This window comes from Phocoena phocoena, chromosome X (assembly GCF_963924675.1).
Source record: "Phocoena phocoena chromosome X, mPhoPho1.1, whole genome shotgun sequence".
In the NCBI taxonomy this organism is placed as follows: domain Eukaryota; kingdom Metazoa; phylum Chordata; class Mammalia; order Artiodactyla; family Phocoenidae; genus Phocoena; species Phocoena phocoena.
Genome location: NC_089240.1, coordinates 95383504 through 95407666, shown reverse-complemented (window position 1 = coordinate 95407666; position 24163 = coordinate 95383504). Strand labels below are relative to the sequence as shown.

Here is a 24163-nt window from a genome sequence, read left to right as displayed (position 1 = left end):
AATTAAAACCTTCCCCATTAGGAAGCTAATTAGTACATCACTTACTCATTTTGGTTGTTTTCAAGGGGCATGGATTTGCATTGAATTAATGACATTCTTTTCCATGTGATAGCAAACTAAGATAAAAATCACAGATGGGGAAAATTATTTAGATTGCCTATTTTGAAGAAATCTAATCTCCTTTTTATTACATTTAGGTTTTCAGTTCAGATTTTTCTTTCACTCTGTTTATATACAGTGATCACATTTTAGTTTAGTAGCTAGTTTTACTTTCTGGATCATGGGCTGTAAACCAAAGCTTGTTAATTTGAGTTTCCCGTATGAATTGAAGAAATATGACAAATGACAATAAACCATTCTATTAAAATAACATTTGGGGTTTTTTTCCTCCTACAATTAGTTTCTCTTTGGTGTGTGTGTGTGTGTGTGTGTGTGTGTGTGTGTGTGTGTTTGTTGGAGGCAAATTGCTTTTTTAAAAAATAAATTTATTTATTGTTAATTAATTAATTAATTTTGGCTGCGTTGGGTCTTTGTTGCTGCTCGTGGGCTTCCTCTAGTTGCAGCGAGCGGGGGCTACTCTTCGTTGTGGTGCACAGGCTTCTCATTGTGGTGGCTTCTCTTGCTGCAGAGCATGGGCTCTAGGTGTGCGGGCTTCAGTAGTTGTGGCTCACGGGCTTAGTCGCTCCGTGGCATGTGGGATCTTCCGGGACCAGGGATCGAACCCTTGTCCCCTGCATGGGCAGGGGGATTCTTAACCACTGAGCCACCAGGGAAGCCCCTGCTTTCTTTTTAAAACAAAAATTTTTGGAGCTAAGAAAAATTTGATGACCACCCCCCTCCCTTTACCCCCTAGAACATTTTGTCTGCCTCGGGCTCTCAGTTAGGCTTCCATTAGGACAACGTGATGACTTTTCTGTCCTGGTACTTTTTGTGACTACACTGAGTAGTTCTCCCTTGGCAGCCTGAAGGAGAGTGGTTATGACGGGAACTGGAGTGCAGGACTTCTAGCATGTTCTTTCTACTGTACTCCATCTTATTTAGGGAAATGAATACTTGCTCCTGAGGGTTCAAAGCCATTTGCAATAGAATAAGTGCTCTGTAGCTAAATATGTAATATGGGTCTGCTGTAGTCTTCCTTTCTCCCATAACTAGTAAGGGACAGTCATTCTGTACATATATTCCCTGATGTTATGCCTGCGGCATATGTCTGCACTAGGTCTGGAGAGTAAGTGGGGGGGGGGGTTGGCTGAGTTATCTAATATGTAGTTTAACTGATTTCACCCTACCCTTTCCTGAGAAGTCAGGGTCTAGATTTAGTTTTGCAGTGGCAACTCAGTCAAGACAGGTTCCTGGGGCTTGCAAGTCAGAGGGAGGAGGGGCAGCTGCCTTTGGGGAGTGACTCAGGCCCTTTGGTATGAAGATATGAAATGCTGGCTTCTGTCCATGCACCTGCTGGATGCCACACCTGCAATCAGCACCTGAGCCCCACGCAGACACAAAAACCAGACTGAAGGCAGATGGAGCTCCCTTCAAAAGGGGTACAACAAAACGGGGAGCTCCCAATTATGTTAGTGGAGCACGACTGTGAATGATTACATCCAGCCGTTCTAGTGTTGGTATGGGGAAATGTCTTAGATATTTTCTTACAGGTGCAGTGCACTGGCTTGCTCGAGAGACTGTTGGAGTCCCTAGGGAATTTGCTTTCCTAATGAATTTCTCCTGTGAACTGTCCTCTTAATCATTGGAGAGTCAGCTCTGTAGAAGTTTGTGTCTAGTAACCCAGCACAGGGCAGCAAGTCACAAGACCTGGGTTCTGATCCTGGCCTCGCCAGTAAGCCACAGTGAAACCTTGGTCAAATTAATTATCATGAGCTATCTGTCCTGGACTTAAGCTTCTCCGGTTGTAAAATGGAATTAATCACATCGGCCTTTATTTCCTCACAGAGCTGCAGAGAAGGACAAATAAGATAACAGAAGTGAAAGAGCTCTTGTCTCCTTAGAAGAAAGGCTGAGAAACTTAAGGTAAGAGTATTATTGTTATTGCTATTCTATGTCTTTCATTCCTTTTCTTCTCTTTCTGTTGCCTCTAGCAAAGTCTTTGGAAAGTTATAGGCAATTATTAAACATGCTTTATGTACCAGTTGATATTTTAGGTGTTGGGAATGATACAGAGGAAAATCACGCACCTAGTCCATGCCCTCTAAGATTGCAACTTCCATTTCTGGCTCAGCCTATTATAATGATTTCTACCTGGGTACTTAGAAGCATAAAAGACAAGAATTAACTTCATTTTTTCTCTCTCCATTCTAACTGGGGACTTCTGTCCCTGGAGCGGTGTACTACAAGGTCTAGATTGAAGGTATGTGGGGGAAAAACCATGCAGTGTAAATAAAGGAATTTCTCTCTCACTCCCACATTAGCAAAGTACCTGACCCTTGAATGATCACTTTTTTTTCAGGCGTCTATCCCGAGCTTCATCCTTGATTCTGTTCTGCTCCTACTCTATATGATCCAGCCCACTCTTTGACCTTAGCTGTTATCCATATGCTAATAACTCCCAAAGATGTATATCAACCTATCTTTGACTCCTCCCTTTCAGCTTCCCCAACATTGGTTATCAGATTCTATGTCTCCTACTCAGTTCATGAGTTTTTTCCTCTAGGAAGTTTTGTTCAGGTGGCCCAGAGTTTTTTTGCAGGGTCCTCTGCATTGCCTGAGCTATCTGCTCGTACCTCTGGTTTCCCATTGGATTGTGACCCCTCTGCTTGACTGGGAGCTCCTTGAGGACAGGACCCTGTTTTATTTCTCTTTTTTATCCATCCTAGGGCCTATACAGTACTTGGCTATAGTAAGTGCTCAATAAAGTTTGTGGAAAATACGGTGATAAATGTTGTGATAGAGATGTGTGTCCAAAGTCCAGTAGGAAGACCGAGAAGAGAGAATTACATTTCCATATTGAGCAGAGCTGGGGGCAGGGGGAAGATGGAGAAGGACTAGGGAAAAGTCTTCAAGGAGAAGGTGGAGAGCGGAACTGCCCTCTTCTGAGAGTTCTGACAAAGCAGCCCAGGAAAGAAATGCTTGTTGTGTCTGCTCTTGCTAAGCCAGGGGCATCTCTGGACAGTTGCCTCCCCTGCCTTAGGACTGGATGACTTTTATGGTCGGATCTGCAAATAAAACTCTGTCTATAACACATTGACCATGTAAGACAGGTGCCACTTAGTCATATAATATTAAACAAGGCTGACCTTAAATGTGCCTCTTTAACCGTGGTTGAAAATAGAGGTACACACACAGGCTCATGGGTCATGTATGCTTAGTTCTATACAGCAAAATACCCTTTAAAATATATTGAAGATTGGTTCTGAAAATTAACAGATTGAAGTCTCAGAATGTAGCACATTGGGTCACTAGAACTGAATGTCTTTGAGCTGACTGTCAGATCTTTCCAAGGGCAAAAATGAAACATGATATCAGCCATTACAGGCCATGAACCTGTTCTCACCCACCTGATGCTTTTACTAATTAGCTTCTTGGCTGGGTGGCAATTTGGGGCAAGTGCATGCAAGCTGGATTCACAGGGGAGCCCACATTCCACTCTGCCATTTCGCAAGCCACTGGGATACTACACTGCTCCTCTTGGCTTCTTTCCCTCCCAGGAGTCCTGCTCTGCCCTGGTGGAAAAATGGGAGCAGGCGAACTTTTCATTAAATGGAGAGATTTCATGGGGCTTTGGTGTTTTGTTAGTTTTATTTATTTATTTTTTTAGTGGGTTGTCTGAAAACATTCATGTTACTTGACCCATTAATTTCACTTCCGGGATACTATCATTAGGAAACAATCCAGAATATTGAAAAAAAGGCTAAATCACAAAGATGTTTTTGTAACATGATTTAGACTAGCAGAAAATGAAAAGCAATTTAAATCTCTTAATAATTGGAGAATGGGTCGGTGAATCTTGATACACTGGTTTAATGGACTGTTACACACAATGTTTGTTAAGAAGTCTATGCCACAGCATGGAGAAAGTGCTGATGACTAAGTGAAATGTAGGACCCAAAATGATATGTACGTTAATATTCCACTGCTTTGTAAAAATACAAAAACACATAGGAAAAAACTAAAGGAAATATTCTATAATGCTAACAATGCTTGGGTTGAGGTGCTGGGATTATGAGTGGGTTTTTTTCTCTTTGTTATCAATATTTGCATGTTGTCCTTATATTACTTGTAGAATAAAGTAAAAATAAAAGTGGGTAGTATGCCAGTGAAGACAGGAGATTGGTAAAGCAGGCAGCTTGTAGGTATATTCTTAAACTTTTCTTGGTTTATGCTCAATCTGATTTCATGGACTGTTTATACTTCTTCTGAGGCAAGAAGAAATAGGACATTATGGTGTGATCTGTTCCTCCCTTGGAATGGGTGTTCGTGGAGGGAGGTGGAGGGGTGGTGGCAACAGGATTCTCCTTGTTACTCAGTGTTTCACTGCTCATGTACACTTTAGGGTTAATCACCTTTGTTGCCTATTACCATGTTCAAGCTAATTGTTTTAGAGTTCAGAAGAGTAAAACTACCAAATTGACCACGCCTTGAGTTATCTGTGAAACAGATAACTGACACTGGTCCAAGATTTGGAAATGCCAAGGGCTTACTGTGGTTCTTAAAATAATTTTCCAACCTAATCTAGATAGAAGTAGAGATAGGAGCAAAGAGGTGGGGCCAACTCAAAGCCTGTTCTTAAGCTAGCGCTGAACTTAAATAACAGTAAGTGCCAAGTTGGTATGATGTTGACAAGACCTAGAACAGGGTCCGGGAAACATTGATCAGTGGAGATTCCTGTTGCTCTCCAACCTACCTGCATATCATAGCCTAAAGAGGAGAGATTTTGCAGGGTCCTTCTGCCATACTTCTGGCTAAACGCCTTCCTCTTACATTTTTGAATTTTCCCTCCTGCCTTTAACATTTTACTTACAATGGAACTGGAAAATTGAAGGTAGCATTAAGCCAGGTTTATAATCTGTTAAAACCAGAGTCAATTCAATTTAATTAATATTTATTAAGCATCTTCTATGTACGAGCTAATATGCTAGATAATATATTGTAGTGGAAGTGCTATTACCCTAGAAGTAATAAAACCTGCACTCTGGTCCTGGCTCTGACCACTTTTAAGCTCTAGCAGCTTCATCTATAGAGAGGGTTGAAGCACTAGATGGTCTCCCAAGAGTCTTTCTACTTCTAGCCTTCACTTATCTAAGGACACCTGCACAAAAGACTGAGTTGCAAATAAAGGGTTTAAAAGAAAAAACCCTTACTTCATAAAATTGCTGTACCCTTCTAGAAAAAGACCCCTTTGAAAAAATAATATTCAAAGATAATATTTATTGAGCCTTTACTATGTATCAGGCTCTGAGCTTAGCACTTTACATAGATTACTTCCCTTAATCTTTATAACAACCCTTTGAGGTATGAGCACCGTTAGCCCTATTTTGCAGATGATGAAATTGAGACTTAGGAAGATCAAGAGACATGTACGAAGTCAGTTAGTAAGTCATAGATCCAGGATTCGGACTTGGGCAGTGTGACTCTAGACCCAGGCTTTTAACCATGGCATTTATACTGCCTGCCCATTACCCAGTGAAAGTTTAGGGATAACCTGCAAAGGGACCATTGTTTCTTACCTCCCAAAGGAAGCAGTTAGTATCTTGCATTGCAAGACTCTTGGGAAAGCAGTTCTCTAGTACACTTCAGGCCACAATATGGACCAACATGAGAGGACATGAGAGAATTCAGTGGGCTGTTTTGCATTTTTGTGTGGGAGGTTGTGTGTGAGTGTGGGTGTGTGTGTGTGGGTGGAGGCTGTGTGTGTGTTTTATGCACAAATACGTGCACGTAGGTATAGGGAAAACTTTGAACTGGCTTCTTTCCATTTAGCTGGAAGTAAAATGGTATGAAACAAGTTGACCAAGATTTAGCAGAGAAACAGGTTTCCTAGACTTATATTCTTTATCCTGGTTGGTGGAGTGAGGGGTGGGGGCAGAATAGGAGGAGGAGGTAGAAGGGATAGAAAGAAGATCTTATAGGCAGATTTCAAAATTAATTGAAGGGTAGGAATTCGGTCTGCCCTGCCCACCTTGTAATGTTGATTTTCTGGGTCTTGGCTTGGGAAATATCTGGGCTCTCACTAATGTGTTTCATTTTGGCTCGGCCCCTCAGGTATACTGGGAGTGGCCGATGACTGCAAATGGAGTAAGAATTTAGCTTGGCCTTGCTGCCCTGTTGTTGTTACAAAAGAGTTGAATATATAGATTCCAATTGCATTTTTAAAGAGAGAACCATGGATATCCTTTCTTCCCCTATCAAGTATCCTCAGGGATAGTCTGTTTGTCCAGGGGAAACAAGGTTATTTTATTGATTGAAGATGATGTCAGACCCCTGGCAGTGGCGTGATTAAAGCTGTGGGCAGATTAAAGGTTGCAGAGTTCATAACTATTTTAATTCTTGCGCATGAGACAAGGAATCTTTTCCTTTCCTTTCTCTAATAAATAAATGGAGTAGTGTTCCCCTTCTTATGTGACTCTTATCATGTAGATGAACATAAGTTCTTTAAGAAAAAAAAATCAGTAAACTGGAGAGGAATCAGCAAAGCTTTTTTCTTAGACGGATTTCTTTTCCTCTTTTAAACAGAAACAAAAAAGGCCAGGGGGTGGGGTGGTGGGGAGGGACAATCTGTGTCCGGTTGACATAAAGTGGTTTGGGTTTTGAAAAGGATATGGAGGAGAGGGGACAAAATTAAAGGAAGAGAGTAAGATTTTGGATATGTAAAGTTTTCTTGGTGAGGAGCTGGGTGCCAGGAGCAAGCCAGTCAAAATCAGCATGAAGAATCTAAATAGTACTGGAAAAGAATTGTAGTGGTTTCTCACCAGGGGCTCAAGTTTAAAAGCCTTGGGCTGTTTTCTGCGTGTTTCAGTTGAAGAAAAAAAAAAAAAGACAACTGTTTTGTTCAAAATTGGACAATAGAAGCACAGCGGTTATTTACCATAGCTCTGTTAATAGCCCAGCTTTGATTCCAATTAGAAGTTGTTCCTCTGTTTTGAAATTAGGGGAGACACCCAAGAATAATTACCTTGCATATTGGAGGTGATTTTGCTTTTGCTTGTGATTATACGTTGGACCGAAACAAGATGGAAAGACAAATTTCCATGTTTGTTCACTGTATATCTGTTCATTTTATCTTTGGCAACATTGCAAGGAAATAATGTTAAATTAATCACTGTGTGGTTTTGTGGATTTTCTTTTTTAAACTTGGATGTTTTGGACATGCTCCCAAAATACAGGGATGCTTGTGTGCTTCCTTTGCATTGCTTTGCTCCTCAAATGGTGTCCCTGGTGTGGATTAAAGGCTTTCCTTTAAGTGATATGAGTGAGTCATGGCTAGGCCAGGGAAGAAAATAGGAATGTAGAACATGTGCCTCTCACCTAAACACAAACCCTTCAGTTTCATAACCATTTTGGTTGGACCTGCAGGGCTTTTCTGAGGGTCAAAGGAGTAATTCGAAATGAGGACTATGTCAGATCCATATCTGGTGGGCGTTTGCATCTAGTCTCTATAATGTGAGTCCAGTAGTTTCCTTTTGTGGAGATACTGGGGCAGTGGAAGTGCTGAGAACGCAAGTTGAGGCATCTTCTTGGAGAAGAGTTGCTGCTATGTGTGGAGAAGGGCAATCACTTTTGCTACTCCAGTAAGAATGGATGGGCCATTGATCAGATTGTAAGCTCTGTGAGGGCAGGAACTATGTGTTGTGCGTCCTTTGTAACCCTCATTGTGTTTAGCACAAGGCTGGAAAATGTGTGGAATAGCCAGGATGCAAGAAGTACTTAATGACTTGGTTGAAAAGAAGCTTGGGTTTTCTTCCGCCCCCCTGAGGCTGTAGCAGTTAAATCAGGAGCTTCACCGAGTGTTCTTTTTTTGTCTAAAATCTACCTTTTGATGACTGCCTTCCCTTCTGGGATGTGGGCCAGTGAGTCTCACTTACCTTTCCTGCTACTGATAGCAGTTTAAATGTTGCACCCAAAAGGTGACAGTAGTTATAGCTTTTGTCGTCACCTACCATTCCAAGTCAGAATGGAAGCAGCTGCTCCTGGGGGCTGTGAGGCTAGAGCAGAGCAATCCTGAACATTTCCATCCCCTGGAGACTGGACGAACCCCTGAACACAGCCGCTGGAGAGTGAGGTTTCTTTTTGTCCTTGTGGAAATGGACTCTGCCACTCACATAAAAGGCAAGCACACGGCGGGTAAAGTCATCCCCTTGGAAGGACTGGTTTGGTTAACTGTTGGCCATTGGTGGCAAAATAGAAACGACGTTTTTATTTCTCCCTCCCTCCCCTTCCTGACCATTTCAGAGTGACCAGTGGTTGGACTCTTGGCGGCGCTTACCCTGAACCTGAGTGTTAGGGGAGAGGGAATCTGCCGTTGCGGTTTCTGGAGCTGCTCATAAGCAAGAATTCCCTATCCTGAGCAAGGCTTTAAGCCTAAAAGAAAGCAGAAATAGGTATGGACCATTGGTGTGAGTGGGTGCCGGTGTGTGAGTGCGAGCCCGGGTGTGTGCAGGGCGGGGCGGGTGTGGGGTGGGAGGGGGTGGTGCGCTCTTCAGAGTCTGCATTTCCCTGCCTTTCAGGAAGGGTTTCTAAGTGATTTTGTTTGAACCATACATGCTCCCATTTCTATTTTTTGGAGAGAAGAGAAGTAGTTTTCTAGTCATCTTTCCAGTTTCAGGCACCAGCAGAAATTTATATGTTATACCTGTCAGCCTAATAGAAAATCGCAGTCTGACAGTTTAAGTACAGGAGTCCCAGAGGGTCACTGCGAGAGAGGGAAAGTGGACTTAAGGGCAGGTTGCTCAGCCCCTTGGTGCGTACTTCCCCCCAAAATATGATGAATGGGATTTAAAAGGGGCCTTTGGAAGGTTAACTGTGGGGTGAAACTGCTCAACAGAACAATTAGAAACCAGGTAGCAGTAATCATGCATGAAGTGCAAAAGGAGGGGGGATGACCTTTTTCCATCTACCACACGCATCTTCTGGGTCACTCCCTGCAAGACTAAAGGAAAAGGGGTCATGTTTCCAGAGAGACTGGAGACTATTTCAAATCATAGAAGTCAGGGCCTGGGAGCCAGGACTCCAAAGTTCTCATCTAGGAACCCGAGGCTGGTTATGTTGACCTAATTGTGACTTTTTGTGTGACATCATGTCCATTCTCCAACACTACTTAAGATCCTTGAAGTGAAAGTTTCACAACTGAATGTTAGTATTGAATTGCAGGACTTAACATGACAGATTCTGTCCAAAGATTTTATGAGCCTCTAATGAATTTGCATAGACTATGCTGTGCAGAGAGAGAGAGAAGAGAGAGGTCACCTACTACCATTTTTCAGGTGGGAAAACAGAAGCCAAGAAAAGAGGAATCAATTGCTTAGGTTAACCTGTAAACCCACAGCATGATTAGAATTTGAGTTTTAAGTTGTCTTTACTACTGATATCCGTTTCACTCAACCCATATTATTTCCCTAAGAAGAATTGGGGTGGGGGAAGGGATATGGTAATCATACCCTTTCCAGAAGGATGACCTCTTAGTTTTTCAATTTCTAAATGCTGTCAGTGGCACACTTCAAATAAAGAGGGCTTCCCCTTTAAGCTCCTCCTACCCAACAACAACAACAAATTCTCAATGACTATTTCTGGATGGCTGAAAGAGAAACTTTGTCAATAACAATTCTCCCAAGCCCTTCTCTTACTAAGCCAAGGAGTATCCAAAATGGACAATACAAAAAGGATTAAAAAAAAAAAGATATGTTTCAGAGTTTTATGAGATCAGAGAAAAAGATTTGCATCAAGCAGAGATCATTTCTATCTGGTGCAAGCCAAGCTCTCTTCACTTTTTATTTATTTGAGTTATTATTTGGCATTTTGTAGCTCCCTCCACATGCTGAACAGCTTTACAGATCCTGCCTATGGGGTAATTTCCCTCACGGTCCTTCCCCCGCTGCCACAACCATAAGAGTTGGATTTTTCATTTCAGTAGAATACAGAGAGATGAACTTTGTAAGGACCTAGGAAAATTGCCCTCTCTGATCACCCTACTTGGCTGCTTCACGTTTCCCCAGTGCTTTTAGGAGTTAAGTCAAGATTGAATACTTAACCCAGGCTAAAAGTAAAAGAGGAAACAGAGGGCTCTTATGCCTCCAAGTTCCTCATCATGTCAATGTTAGAGCCAGAAGCCACCAACAATTAACTGATTAATTCTAGATTCAGTTCTCTACTTTGTCTCTGCAGTGGAATCCTCACCCCCAAATACTCATTTTCTTCCCCTTTAGAGGACTGATTTATCCATCACCTGGATGTTAAGCTTCCTGTTTCCCCTTCCCAGGTCAAGGGCAGCCCAGGTGCCCAATTTCTCTCTCTCTTCACAAGGCACCACCAGCAATAGAGATGAGAAATTCTGAAGAACAGCCAAGTGGAGGAACCACAGTATTGCAGCGTCTGCTACAAGAGCAGCTCCGCTATGGCAATCCTAATGAGAATCGCAACCTGCTTGCCATACACCAGCAAGCCACAGGGAACGGTCCTCCTTTCCCCAGTGGCAGTGGGAACCCAGGCCCTCAGAATGATGTGTTGAGTCCCCAAGACCACCACCAACAGCTTGTGGCTCATGCTGCTCGACAAGAACCTCAGGGGCAGGAAATCCAGTCAGAAAACATCATCATGGAGAAGCAGCTTTCCCCTCGAATGCAGAATAATGAAGAACTCCCGACTTATGAGGAAGCCAAGGTCCAGTCCCAGTACTTTCGGGGCCAACAGCATGCCAGTGTCGGAGCTGCCTTCTATGTCACTGGAGTGACCAACCAGAAGATGAGGACTGAGGGACGCCCGTCAGTTCAGCGGCTCAATCCTGGAAAGATGCATCAGGATGAAGGACTCAGAGACCTTAAGCAAGGACATGTTCGCTCCTTGAGTGAACGACTAATGCAGATGTCACTGGCCACCAGTGGAGTTAAGGCTCATCCGCCTGTTACCAGCGCTCCCCTCTCCCCACCACAACCCAATGACCTCTACAAGAATCCCACAAGTTCCAGTGAATTCTACAAGGCCCAAGGGCCACCTCCCAGCCAGCATAGCCTGAAGGGCATGGAACACCGAGGCCCCCCACCAGAGTATCCCTTCAAGGGCATGCCACCCCAATCTGTAGTGTGCAAGCCCCAAGAGCCAGGGCACTTCTATAGTGAGCATCGTCTGAACCAGCCAGGGAGAACAGAGGGGCAACTGATGAGGTATCAGCATCCCCCTGAGTATGGAGCAGCCAGGTAAGAGAGTTCCCTTTCTGTCATTCCCTGACCTCATCCCCAACCAGCTTCTGCTGTGTGTTGGGAATCTTAAGGGAAGGAATGGGCAGGTGTTTGGTATAACAAACTCTGCAGTGCATGGCTGGCCCCTGGCTTAGCAAATTTCCTGCCAACCTGAATTTCTAGCCTCTTCAGCAGTCACTAGCCCTGTATTAACATACCCTTGACTTTATAGGTTGAGCATGGCCCCAGCTGCCTAGTGGCTGAACAGGAGCACAAGTCTTGATTTCAGCAGCTTTTCGCTGTCCGGTCTCCTCAGATATTGAAGGAAGAGTCAGTGTTCCTCTTCTTGTGAGTTATTAAGCCCTTCTTTGAGGGGAAGTAAATTATCTTGCGCTTGAGTCTGGAATATCCTATCCCTTTCATTTAGTCTCCTCCACAAAGCTCTCTTCACTAATTTTTGCAAACAAATCTTTCTGCAGAATTTGTATGATTTTCTCAGACACTAAACAAACATCCAGATATTGTTGGGAGAACTATATACGTGCAGGTTCAGAATGTGACTTGCCGTGTACTTCCTTGCAGTTCCTGAAGTCTGGACTGCTTCATCTTTCTTCTGTAGAGAGTTTGTTAGCTGCTGGTGACGTTTTTAAACATCTAAGTCAAATTCACCTCATATCATATAGATGCTAAAAATGCAGAAGGAAAAATATTCCCATGGCTTCTGTACAACTTGCCATTAGTTCAGGAGGACTGTTTTGTATATTCATTAATTCCTAAATGTACTTCTGAATTATTCAGGGACCGATTGACTCATTGCTGTATCAACCGGACCTTAGGATTCTATGATTCTGTTCATTGTTCCTGTTGGGGCCATGTCTCCAGTCAGGAGTATTTCAGCATATGGGACAGAGGGAAGGTTTCAACCTTGGGCAAAAATGATGGCAGTTATGTGTGGTATTCCTGCCTTGTTACCATGGGTAGTTATGGGTGGCTTTTTTCCATAGGCAGCCCCTAGACGAGGCCTGTGATCTCTTTGATGCCTAACTTTTTGCCTCCTGTCCCCTCGTACTCATTTGGGAAAGAGTCTCTTGGCTTGAAGTATAGTGGGTGACTCAAGAAAGAAGGCAGTCAGTGGGTGGAGTAGGGTGAAGGTAAGAGAATGCACCTGGCATTTCCTGGTATTTCATTTTTTTCACCTCTAGGCCCTGTTTTTTAGCCAGAGGCAATTCACTTTGGGCTCCACCCCTAACTTTGCCAGTTTAGGATTTTTTTAATTCCTTAACCCAGGCTGATTTCCTAACCTTTTTCAACCTCCTCTGTGCAGCATTCAAAGGGCAGGAGCCTAATGTCTGATAAGTGGCTTGAAACAGGAAATGGGGTAATGGACAGGGCCCTTCCGGTTTAAATGAGCAAGAACCCAATTCCCATCTGCCCAACGAAATGGAAGACCCAGGGAGGGGTTGGTCCATTGGACTGCTTAGCTTAATGGAAACCCATCCAAACCAGCAACATGGCAGTGAAGCTGGGGGCGTTTATTTTGCTCTTTTCAGCAGCATGGAAGAGTGTGTGGGACTCCCTCCTGTATGTGAGTGGGCTGTTAAGTGTATTGCCTTGTGGGAGGGGAGTGTGTTGGCTGGGGTGTGGAGCAGAATCCAAGCCCCGCTCAACACATGGCCCGCCTTCCCAGGAAAGCTATTTTCAGAACTCATTCACTAGCATTGTTTGTGATCTGAAATGACTCCCACAGTGTTTGAAGCTAGATAGAAAAGCCCTTTGATCTGCCTAAAAAAATATTAAGGAGCCCAAAGAGAGATTTTTTTTCCTCCCCATACTGATTAAACCACCAGAGAAACTTAGCTGCATATATTTAACTGGAAGGTATTTGTATTTTCTCCTCCCTCCTATGTTATCTGTGGCTCTCTCGCTCTGTTCCCCAAAGCAGTAGATTCCACGCTGATTACCCTCTCTTGAGCGGTATTTTAATACACAGGGTTGCTGGAACAGTTTTTTTTTTTCCTCTATGGGAGAGGAATAGGGTGCTTGATATGCTCAAAGAATAATCAAGCCTAAGACAATCCTAACCAGAAGATGCTCTTTGTGAGCTTTGGGTCTGCAGCAGACAAACTCTGGCAATAAAATTTTTGCAGAGCCTGGGGTGAGGAGGTGGCACGTATTGACAAATTACTGGCAACGGGAGGTCCTTGAATTGCTTTCCGTAAGTATACCACTTTTAGGTGGTGGCACATTCTTCCTCCTTTATTTCCTTTAACTAGCTGGACAGTTTGTGAGTACCTTTCCAAGTAACTGCCGCTAGCACCAAACGATTAGAAGACAAAATCCTTAGTTCTTAATCCACAAATTACAGATCAAGATTCAGAGTAAGCTCTTTGAACAAATTGTTCAAAAAACCTTTGTTGGCCTTTAGAGGTGCGGTGAGATGCTAGAGATTTACTGTTAAAATGAACAAAACGTTATAAACAGTCTTTTTTTATTACTTCATCTTCCCTATGCCCTCCTCCCCACTTAAAAAATAAATATCCTGAATGCCCAGAACTCCAGATGGGAAACAAGGCCAAGCCATCTGAAGAATTAAAACTTTTCTGAATCTTTGTCTTTCTAAGTGCTGAGCCTTTTCTGCATCCGGGGTTTATACATTTATCAACTGCTTTTAAAAATTAAATCCTTTCTGTTTGTAAAGCAGCCACCTCCTTTCAATTGTTGAAATCATGCCCAGATCTGAGGTTTCTTGAAATCCTTTTTTAGTGGAATCTAAGGGTGACCTAACTCTGTAGCTCAGAGTGGAGCTGGTTGTGCAAGAGAAACAATCAGGAATTTGCAGCCCTCTCCAGGATTCAGAGAGTAACCATCACAGAGCCTGGGAAAGGCACAGTTTCCGTGGGGAGAATAAATTGGGTTCCAGGCTGTTGGCATCTGCTCTGGTGAGAGTGTGCATGTGCGGGCTTGCACACGTGTAGGCCAGGAGTGTATAGTGTGCTTTGGGGGTGTGTGTGGGGGGCTGTGTGTCTGGGAAGGGCAGGGGCTCCAGTCAGAGAGGTGGCAGGGTGGAAGTTGCTGTGTCAGCTCAATGGATCTGCTTTTGCTTTCCCTTTGTGTCCTCACAAGCTGTCTCCGGGAGGGATTTCCCCCGGCTTTGAGGAGATGCTGATTTTGGTCACTGGCCTCTGTCCTGCGTATATGTCAGGTCTCCTTTTCTGCAGAGCACCTGGGGCCCAGGTTGTCTTAGGAAGGAGAAGGATGAAGGGAGGGAAGGGGCAGGGAGGCAGGTCAGGGCGTCCATGGGATCATGTGATCGTGTGGTCTACAGGCGGCTTGTTGTTCCTGGTTAATGTGTCAGTGGGGAGAGATTCCTGCTGCTATGCAGTGGAAGGACCTGGGGAGTGTGCCGCTCACCCAGCTGCCACCTTTATTATTACTATTACTTTGATTATTTTTTAATCTTGAGTGTAGTTTTGCTTCCTCTGACATTCCCCCAGCTCGCTCCCACTCCCGTCATTCCTCAGTCCCCTTCTCTCAGGGGGAAATTCACAGGAGTGTTAATACTGTCCTACTTTTTCATGGTGGGCGGATGCCGGAGTCCAGATGGAGTTCGTTGGCTGGAGGGCTTTCTCTCCTTTTGCGACTGCCCAAACCTTGCTTCGTGTTTGCAAACCTGCCAGGGACGGACTGCGTTGGTTTTCCCAACATCACGGTGCACTGAAATCTGCTCCCTTTTCCAGCCTGGGCAACCCAAGGGGCAGCTGCCTTTTCTCCACTTATCTTTAGGCAGAGCTCAGAGTCGTGGCCGGGGCCACTGCCATCCTGGGCTTATCCTACCCTGGAGACCTCCTCCCAGAGACCTTGTGGTCTCTCCTTTCCCGAGGCCCCTGGGAGGCCATGTTCTGTCCAGGGCATGGAGGGGCCTTTCAGGAGGGAGGCCAGTGGCTGGTCTGTTTGAGAGAGAGGTCTGGGTTGCTGATGGGACCCAGGGGAGCTGTGGGAAGGAGGCCCAGTTCACAACTGGGCATTCAGTCTTTAAAAGAGAACACCTCCCGGGCCTTGGGTTTCCAAACCGTGGCACTGAGGATGAAGGTTAATATGGTCATTTACCCCTTAAAATTTGAAAGCTGGATTGAAGAACATGAAATTTAAGCCCCTCTTTTCTGCGCAAGATATACAAAAGCCCCAGCAAATCCCAGGACATCATGCTTTAACTCTAGGGATATATATAAATTATAATAACTCTTAGTAGAAGTGGAAGGAGAGCACATAGTCCATTTTACCTCTGAGGAAACTGAAGATCCACAGCATGAAAAATGCAGAAAGACTCTCCCCCAAATAAGTTTATAAACAGCTCCCAGGCTTTTGATTGAATGAGTGCTTTGAGCTCTTTGACATAACGGTTATGTATGGTAGCAACTTTCCAGTTGTAATCATAAAAACCATGTAAATTCTTCTGTCTACAAAAACTTTTCCCTCTTCAATATTCAACAATTATTTATAGTGACAGATGTGTGAAATTGGAAGAATGTGGGTACACCAGACACATTGATGGGGCTGAGAGACAACCTTCGGCTTGAGCAGGTTCGAGGGCTCTGGCGAACATCTGGGTTATTGGATATCTGTGAGCAAGTGTTTGGAATGGTTTTGTAGCTGTAAAAATCCCTCATAGTGAGGATCTCTTGTAGAGAGAGATAAATGAACAGTAATGACAACTGGAGTGTGTGTGGGAGGGATGTGCTTTAGCATCTGGAATGCCTGTTAAAAGTTAATTGCTCCTGGTGATGCGTCCCAGTTTCACCACAAATTTTATGCAATTTAGTGCAAAGATTAAGTGGATATCCCATAAGTAAAATCACTAACAGGGTCAACCATTCTCATTGGGAGGTAGATATGAGACTCTTTGTAATTCCTATGGAGCTCAAAACTGAGAAGAGTCCAGTATTTTTGTAATTCATTTGTGACCTCGGGAACAAAATAGGTTCATGCAGATGAAGTAACTTGAGCAAGGTTACACAGCTAGTAAGCAGTAGGAAAGGTCTCCAAACTCTGTTGGGATCCAAATCCTGTGCTCTTAGCCATCTGTCTTCCCTGGATTGAGAAATATCAACTGTAGGACAGGCATCCACAGGATGTGGGAGTATATGAGGGTAGCTGGGCATGGGCTAGGGGGTTGAACAAGTTTTTTTGTTTTCAGTGTACACCGACATATTCTTCCTGGTCATGGTGATGGTAGAAGTGATCCATCTGCATACTCTGATTGTTTCCCTTAATGGCTGATAGTCCAGTATTAGGTACAAAAATGGAAGAGTCACATTAAACCACGTACTAAAGTTCTCTTTCTAGAACTTTCTATAAGCAATAGGCTGGGAATCTGAACATCAGTGGAAATCATTGCATTATAGGAGTGGAAAGAACCAGAAAATGGGACTTAGGTTCTACCCTGGAACTGCCACTAACTCACCCTGTAATATTTGGCAGATCACTTCCCCTCTCTGTACCTCAGTTTCCCCCTCTGTCCAATGACAGAGTTGAACTAAAGGATTTCTTTAAGGCCTTTCCAGTCCTTACATTTTGTGATTCAGTTAAGTCAAAAATAGGATGGTAGCGTTGCCTGTAATCCCCTCCAAATCGGGATTATTGCTGCTAAAAGGCATCATTCAATTATTAACTGTAATCAACAATAATTATTTGGTGTCTCTAATGTAATAAGTACCTCTATATCCTCAAGTAATTTTTTGTGACTATATGAATTATCCAAGAAAGTTGCAGATAACACGATGAAGGGTTGTTTTGATGACGGTTTGCCGTTTCCTTCTGCGCAAGTGGAACGAACTTTCTAACTGTGACTCTTTCTGTGTGCTGGGCCACATATAGAATGCCAGCAAAGGGTTAGTTTAAAATCCTGAGGTGACAATTACCTAGTTGAAGACGAATTTGAAATGCTTCCCCTTGAATAACCAGTGTACAAGGATGCATCGCTTAGATTTTCATAAAGCAACCTTGGAGATCATCTGGTTCCATCCTGCATGGGATCACACCTCTGTCGGTCAGGTATTCACAGGATCCCGTAGTCTAACCCTTCCTGCTCCTCATTTCTCAGCTGCCTGGGGGCCCTGGGAGCCTCGTCTTCTCCCTTTCTTGTGCCCCTCTCCCCAGTGCCTTTAGAGGGATCTTAACCTGAGCACACCCTCCATGTTTTCCAGGCCAGCGCAGGACATCTCATTGCCGTTGTCAGCCCGGAACTCTCAGCCTCACAGCCCTACTTCTTCCCTCACGTCTGGGGGTTCCTTACCCTTGCTGCAGTCTCCACCATCCACTAGATTATCTCCTGCCCAACACCCCTTGGTCCCAAACCAAGGAGACCACTCAGCTCACCTGCCTAGGCCGCAGCAGCATTTCCTTGCTAACCAGGCTCACCAGGGGGATCATTACCGTCTCCCCCAGCCTGGCCTGAGTCAGCAGCAGCCGCAGCCGCCGCCGCCACACCATCACCACCATCACCACCAGCAGCAGCAGCAGCAGCCAGGAGAAGCCTATTCAGCTATGCCTCGGGCTCAGCAGTCGTCTGCTTCGTATCAGCCAATGCCAGCCGACCCTTTTGCCATTGTTTCCAGAGCCCAGCAGATGGTTGAGATTCTCTCAGATGAGAACCGGAACTTGCGGCAGGAGTTGGAAGGATGCTATGAGAAGGTGGCGAGACTGCAGAAGGTGAGGCCCCCCTATGGGGATATTTGAGTCTTTTTGAAATCTTATTGGTTTAATATCGATGTAAAAGTCTGCACTTGTGGGTCCCTGCATGACTTATGGGCGCATCTTCAGGATTCTTATATTTCAAGGTTATAGATGGAGCAAACATTGGAAAAGCGTTCTGCCTGTCTTTCTAGCAGAAGTAACATTTCGCAGACACCATAGCCCTCAAGAAAGCTTAATTGAGTGTTTGAGAAATACGAAAGGCAGAGAAACTGCTTCAGAAAGTCAAGAACACTGGAGAGGTCTGTGTAGGTGAAGGACCTGCCAGCATAAAGACTTTTCCTTTTGATTATATTTTCCCAAATATTGATTTTGAATGTTAAATATAAACCCATAGTTCCCAGAAAAATCTCACCACTGAAGTTAGATCCTGCCCTGTCTTGTTCTGGAAAGGGCTTAGAGTACTTTTCCAAGTGGCAGTTCTCACGGTAACCCTTTTTCAACACCCTTTCCTTTTCCCTCTTCTTGCTTTGGTCCTTCCCTGCAGATCAAATTCAACATCTGCTCTCTTTCTCTGGTGTGTGTGGGGGGCAGGAGGGGCAAAGCACCACAGCTGGGTGACAGGTGACAGCCCTAGGCTGAGGAAGTAGCAAAAGGAGTGTATGTCCCAAGTTCACATTCTTTCCTGGGCCCCTCCTGAGTCTACTGCAGCTGGGACTTTAGCTCTTGAGTGCCCTAAGCTAGGAACCTTACCTCTTGGCTTCCAGTGGCTGTTGGTGAATGGGGTTATGCCTTTGGCAGCCTCTTTACAGCTTTTGTCATTGTGGAGCTCCTGTGGTTTGATCTCCTGACAATGCAGACTGTTCAGGGAGGTGAGGGTGAAGGTGGAGGAGGGAAGGAATGTTGCCTGGTATTGTTCAGCGACTCTGTCCTTAGAAGACACCCAGGAGTGGAAATTTCAGGGGCCTGAATGAAGCTGACAATATGTAAACACCAGATCTGGGTCCTAATGAAGAGGAGGGCTTACTATCAGCTAAGTATTTTTATGTAGCAAAAAATGCTTACCACCTACCCAGTGTTCCCAAGTCTGGATGGGGGTTGTTGGGTAAGAAATGTTTCTTCCCAGCTTTGCCCACAATTTAAAATTTTCTCCCTCCTCTCATACCTGCCCCCCCATCACATTGGTACAATAAATAAATTATACTCACACACTAGAAGCAGACTGGCCCATTGGCTGATTAGGTTTAACAGTTGACACCGCTCCCTAAACTCTCTATTCATGGTGGCCCTGACCCCACCTTTGATGCAGTAAACAAAGGATGATGGACCCAGATCTTCTGCAGGCTCTCTTTGCCAGAGGATGGTGAATTTTTTTTGAGGGGGAGGGTGGGTGGCAGGGAAGTGGAGCAGAATAGGATTTGGGTTGTTGTTTTGTTCCCCAGTATGGGGAAAGATGCCTCAACCAAGCATAATCGGGACAGCTTGAGTGTTGGGAGAAGTGAAGGCCGACCCAGTGCTGCAGTGCATTAGAGGCACAGGTTGGGGAGAAGAGGACAAGGAAAGTGGAGAGAATAAGGTAGATATCAGCTGGTGCTAGAAAAAAGAAGGCCCGAGGCTCATGAGGGGAATAAGTAGACAGAATAAGTCTGGAAACCTACCACCATCCTCCCTCTCCCCTGCCCGCAGACCAAACCAATGGATACGCCCTCTTGTGACTTCTTTTCCTGGAAGGTCCTGTTGACAGATGTACAACTTGCCCTTTTGGAGGGAACAGTATCTACAAAGAGGGTAGGGAAAGGATTGGTACAACATCTTGAAAGAGTCCTCTGAACAGCTTGAGTAAAGGGACAGCCTTCCACGAGGATGAGGAGAAAAGGGAACCCTTTTACACTATTGGTGGGAATGTAAATTAGTGTCGCTACCGTGGAAAACAGTATGGAGGTTTCTCAAAAAACTAAAACTAGAACTACCATATGACCCAGCAACTTCGCTCCTGGGTATATATCCGCAAGAAACAAAAACACGAATTCAAAAAGATACGTGCATCCCAATGTTCATAGCAAAATTGTTTACAATGGCCAAGATATGGAGGCCACTTAACTGTCCACCAACAGATGAATGGATAAAGAAGATGTGGTATGTATACACACACACACACACACACACACACACACACACACACACACACACAGAGGAATACTACTCAGCCATAAAAAAGAATGAAACTTTGCCATTTGCAGCAACATGGATGGATTTGGAGGGCATTATGCTTAGTGAAATCAGTCAGACAGAGAAAGACAAATACTGTACATTATCACTTATATGTGGAATCTAAAAAACAAAACAAACTAGTGAATATAACAAAAAAGAAGCAGACTCAAAGATATAGAGAACAAACTAGGGTTAGGAGTGGGGAGAGGGGAAGGGGGAGCGGAGAGATAGAGGCAGGGGATTAGGAAGTACAAACTATTGTGTGTAAAATAAGGTACAGGACTTCCCTGGTGGCGCAGTGGTTAAGAATCGCCTGCCACCGCAGGGGACACGGGTTCGAGCCCTGATCCGGGAAGATCCCACATGCCGTGGAGCAACTAAGCCCACACACCACAACTACTGAGCCTGCGCTCTAGAGCCCACAAGCCACAGCTACTGAAGCCTGCGTGCCTAGAGCCCATGCTCTGCAACAAGAGAAGCCACCGCAGTGAGAAGCCCACACACCGCAAAGAAGAGTAGCCCCTGCTTGCCACAACTAGAGAAGGCCGCGCATAGCAACGAAGACCCAAAGCAGCCAAAAATAAATAAAATAAATAATATTTTTTAAAAGCTACAAGGATATATTGTACACCACAGGGAATATAGCCAATATTTTATAGTAACTATAAATGGAGTATAACCTTTAAAAATTGGGAATCACTATATTGTACACCTGTAACATAATATTGTACATCAAATATAATTCAATAAAAAACCATAAACAAACAAACAAAAAATGGGGACTGCCTTCCAGGTGTGGCATTCTATGGGGCACTGGAAACCCTTGTACCCTAAAGGCTGCCCAATACCAAGCCCGCTCTTTCAAATGGAAATGTGTATTTTCTCTACTGAGCACTTGAATTTCATGCAAAAGCTTTATCAGGCTCAGGCCTTGCAGATCTTGTCTCTAAATGCCATTCACCAGTTTTCACCTTCTGTGCTGCTATCTTGGTGCCATCTGCAAGGAGAAAAACACTCTCAAGTCTGCTCTTTTCTGTGGTGTAATCCTCATTTGTTTGCAGGCAGTCCTGCCTCAGGCATCATTTTGGAGCTGGGACAGGTGGAATCTAAGTTGTTTGGTAACCCCACCTTTCTCCGAGTCTCCCACGGGGGGCCTGATATTTCTCCCCATAAAGTACCCTGAGCTTTGTTAAGGAGGATAGTGGAAAGCTGAGAAGGAATGCAGAATGGTTGCAGGAGTCAAATTTTATTTGAAAATTGCTTAATAGGCCATGAGGTTTACTTATCTTATACAAATCATATGCAAATATCTCTGTGGTTGTGATATGTGCAATGAAACTCTACTGGTTCCAGAAAGACTCTGGAGTCTAATTTCTTATTTTCTTCCAGATTTGGGCTGATTCAGGGCAGGACCCTCTCTTTGAGGTTTTGTGTGTGTGTGTGTGTGTGTGTGTGTTTCCCTTTTACAAGATTTGCTGGGGTGTCATAAAACACAACTCTGATCATGAGTTTCTGTTAACAACTCTGATCGTGAGTTTCTGTTAAAAAATCTGTTCTGGTTTCCCACTGACTACGGGATAAAGTCCAAATGCCTGGCATTAAAGCCCTTTTATGATCTGACTCCAATCTGTCTTTGCAGCCAGATCTTACCAGCTTCCCCCTGTGTACCCCACAGCGTCCAGCCAAACGAGACTACTGGTCATTCTGGGAATGCATTCGCTCACTCAGAATAGAATACCCTTCCCCTCACCTCTGCTCATTGAAATCTGACCCAGCTTTCAGGATCCGACTCTAAATGCCACCTCCTCCCTGAAATTCTTCTCCTCTCACTTCACCCCCAAGCAGGAATAACCTCTTCCTCCCCTACACTTTATAACTTTACTCCTACTTTTCTTAATAATGTATCTTTCCCTATATTCTTTTACTTGATTAGACTGAAAGCTTCTTGAGGGCAGTTATAATGTCCTCATTCATATCTACACACCCTACAGTGCTTTAAAGAGTTCTTGTAATACTTGGCCCCTGGCAAATGTTTGTTAAATTGAACTGAACTAACTACATGAGGCTGAGGCTTCGGGTTTTTAGGGTTCACCTCTCCCACTGACTTGCTCTAGAAAAGGCCGTTGAAGTCTTCTCTCTGCTAAAATGGGGAGAGGTACCCTTGTGTAGGCCAATATCATCCCGGATTGAAATAAACATATGAAAGCCCTTTGAACACTCTGCAATAACTATATACATTATTATTAATATTTTCAAAATTAAGAAATTCTTATTTGGAAAGGAAAATCATTTATAGCTATACTTATGAAATTTATCCTCTCTTACCACCTTCTCTGAAGGCAGAAACATGTATTTGTTTTTAACCTGAGGAAATCTCGTGACCTGGTGAGTTAATTACTGAGCTCAAAGTTGAACTTAGAAATTCTTCCAGGAAACTTTTCTCATCTGACTGTGGTATGCTTGCCTCCTGGCCATCTGTAAAGCCCTGGGAGAAGTTGTCATTAAGAATTTACATATATGTTTTCAGATCGTCTTCCCCATCAACTTCCTGTCATCATCACTATCTTTCATTTTTGTTGTTGTTCAGGTGGAGACAGAAATCCAGCGTGTCTCAGAGGCATATGAGAACCTTGTGAAGTCATCCTCCAAAAGAGAGGCCCTGGAGAAAGCCATGAGAAACAAGCTTGAGGGCGAGATTCGAAGGATGCATGACTTCAACAGGGATCTGAGAGGTGAGGGAATCACTTCTGAAGCATCAGTCAAGATGGTGAAGGGAACAATAAGGTCCTACTGTAAACAACGAGGTCCTACTGTATAGCATAGAGAAGTATATTCAATATCCTGTGATAAACCATATGTATATGTAAATATGTATAACTGAGTCACTTCAATTTAAAAAAAAGGATGGTGAAGGGAAGGGCTAAGCTAAGGAACACATGGCGAGGCTTCTAGGTCTTGTCCAGCCCACTAGGATAGTCAGCAAATTGCAGAGCATAGACCAGGCTAGGTTTTCGTGACTACAATAGTGTCTGGTCCTAAGCTTTCTTAATCGAAGTGGGATGAACTGATGTGTGAATCAGACAGTATCCCTCCCGGGTCTCCTGGACCCACTTGGCCTGTCCCCATAGTCTGTATTACCTCTCTTCCTTTCCAGGTTTAAAGATTTTGTAATAACTTTGATGATTTTTTTTTCCTGGTGAATGAAAGCTATCATATATTCAGGGATGGATTCCTTGGTTGGAATTTAGAAATCCGCACTAAGGTTTTGTCAGTGAGGAGTGAAAGTATTAAAGTACTCACCTCCTCCTTCCCCGTCATGGTCTAGTATGGTTTTGGGATCCACATTTGCAAACCTATATCTGTGTCACCCCTTCTTGTGTAACAAGAAGAGACAGGCTTGTTTTGCCCAAGATCACTGTTTAGAGGGCAAATAGCATGTGCTTGGAAGTTTGTCCTTAGGGCCCTGTTGATTGTCTCCAAATTCCACAGAGCGTCTAGAGACGGCCAACAAGCAGCTTGCAGAGAAGGAATATGAGGGGTCAGAAGATACCAGAAAAACCATCTCTCAGCTCTTTGCAAAAAGTAAGTCTGAAAGCTTCAGCAGCAGGTATTAATATGTGGGTGGGAGTGAGGTGTATGAAAAGGTTACACAGTTCTATTTAGCCTTCTAGAACAGCCAGGGCAGAGTGAATGTCATCTAAGGATTCTTTTTCCTGTTCAAGCATGAAGTTGGGAGATTGTGTTCTTTTCCTTCCGGCCAAGAAGGCTGCTTGCTGCAACATCTAGTCACATCAACATAACTCCTTCTGTATTGAAACAGAGAAGCCCCTTGGAATCCCTGCTTTTTGTCATGCTAGCTGAAAAGGACCTTGATAAACTTGGGGTTCCTTAATATTGAAGGGATTTATCATTGAAGGCTGCATGTG

General features: G+C 44.1%; 1 protein-coding gene across 1 annotated transcript in view; it reads left to right on the top strand.

Moving 5' to 3' along the window:
• Positions 1 to 10482: 10482 nt before the first annotated feature.
• AMOT (angiomotin) overlaps positions 10483 to 24163 on the top strand; it is a 41967-nt gene continuing 28286 nt past the window's right edge. The window contains exons 1-4 of the mRNA XM_065900646.1: positions 10483 to 11354; positions 17540 to 18044; positions 22825 to 22969; positions 23727 to 23819. Coding sequence (XP_065756718.1) covers positions 10483 to 11354; positions 17540 to 18044; positions 22825 to 22969; positions 23727 to 23819 — 1615 coding nt within the window. The remainder of the gene's footprint in view (positions 11355 to 17539; positions 18045 to 22824; positions 22970 to 23726; positions 23820 to 24163) is intronic.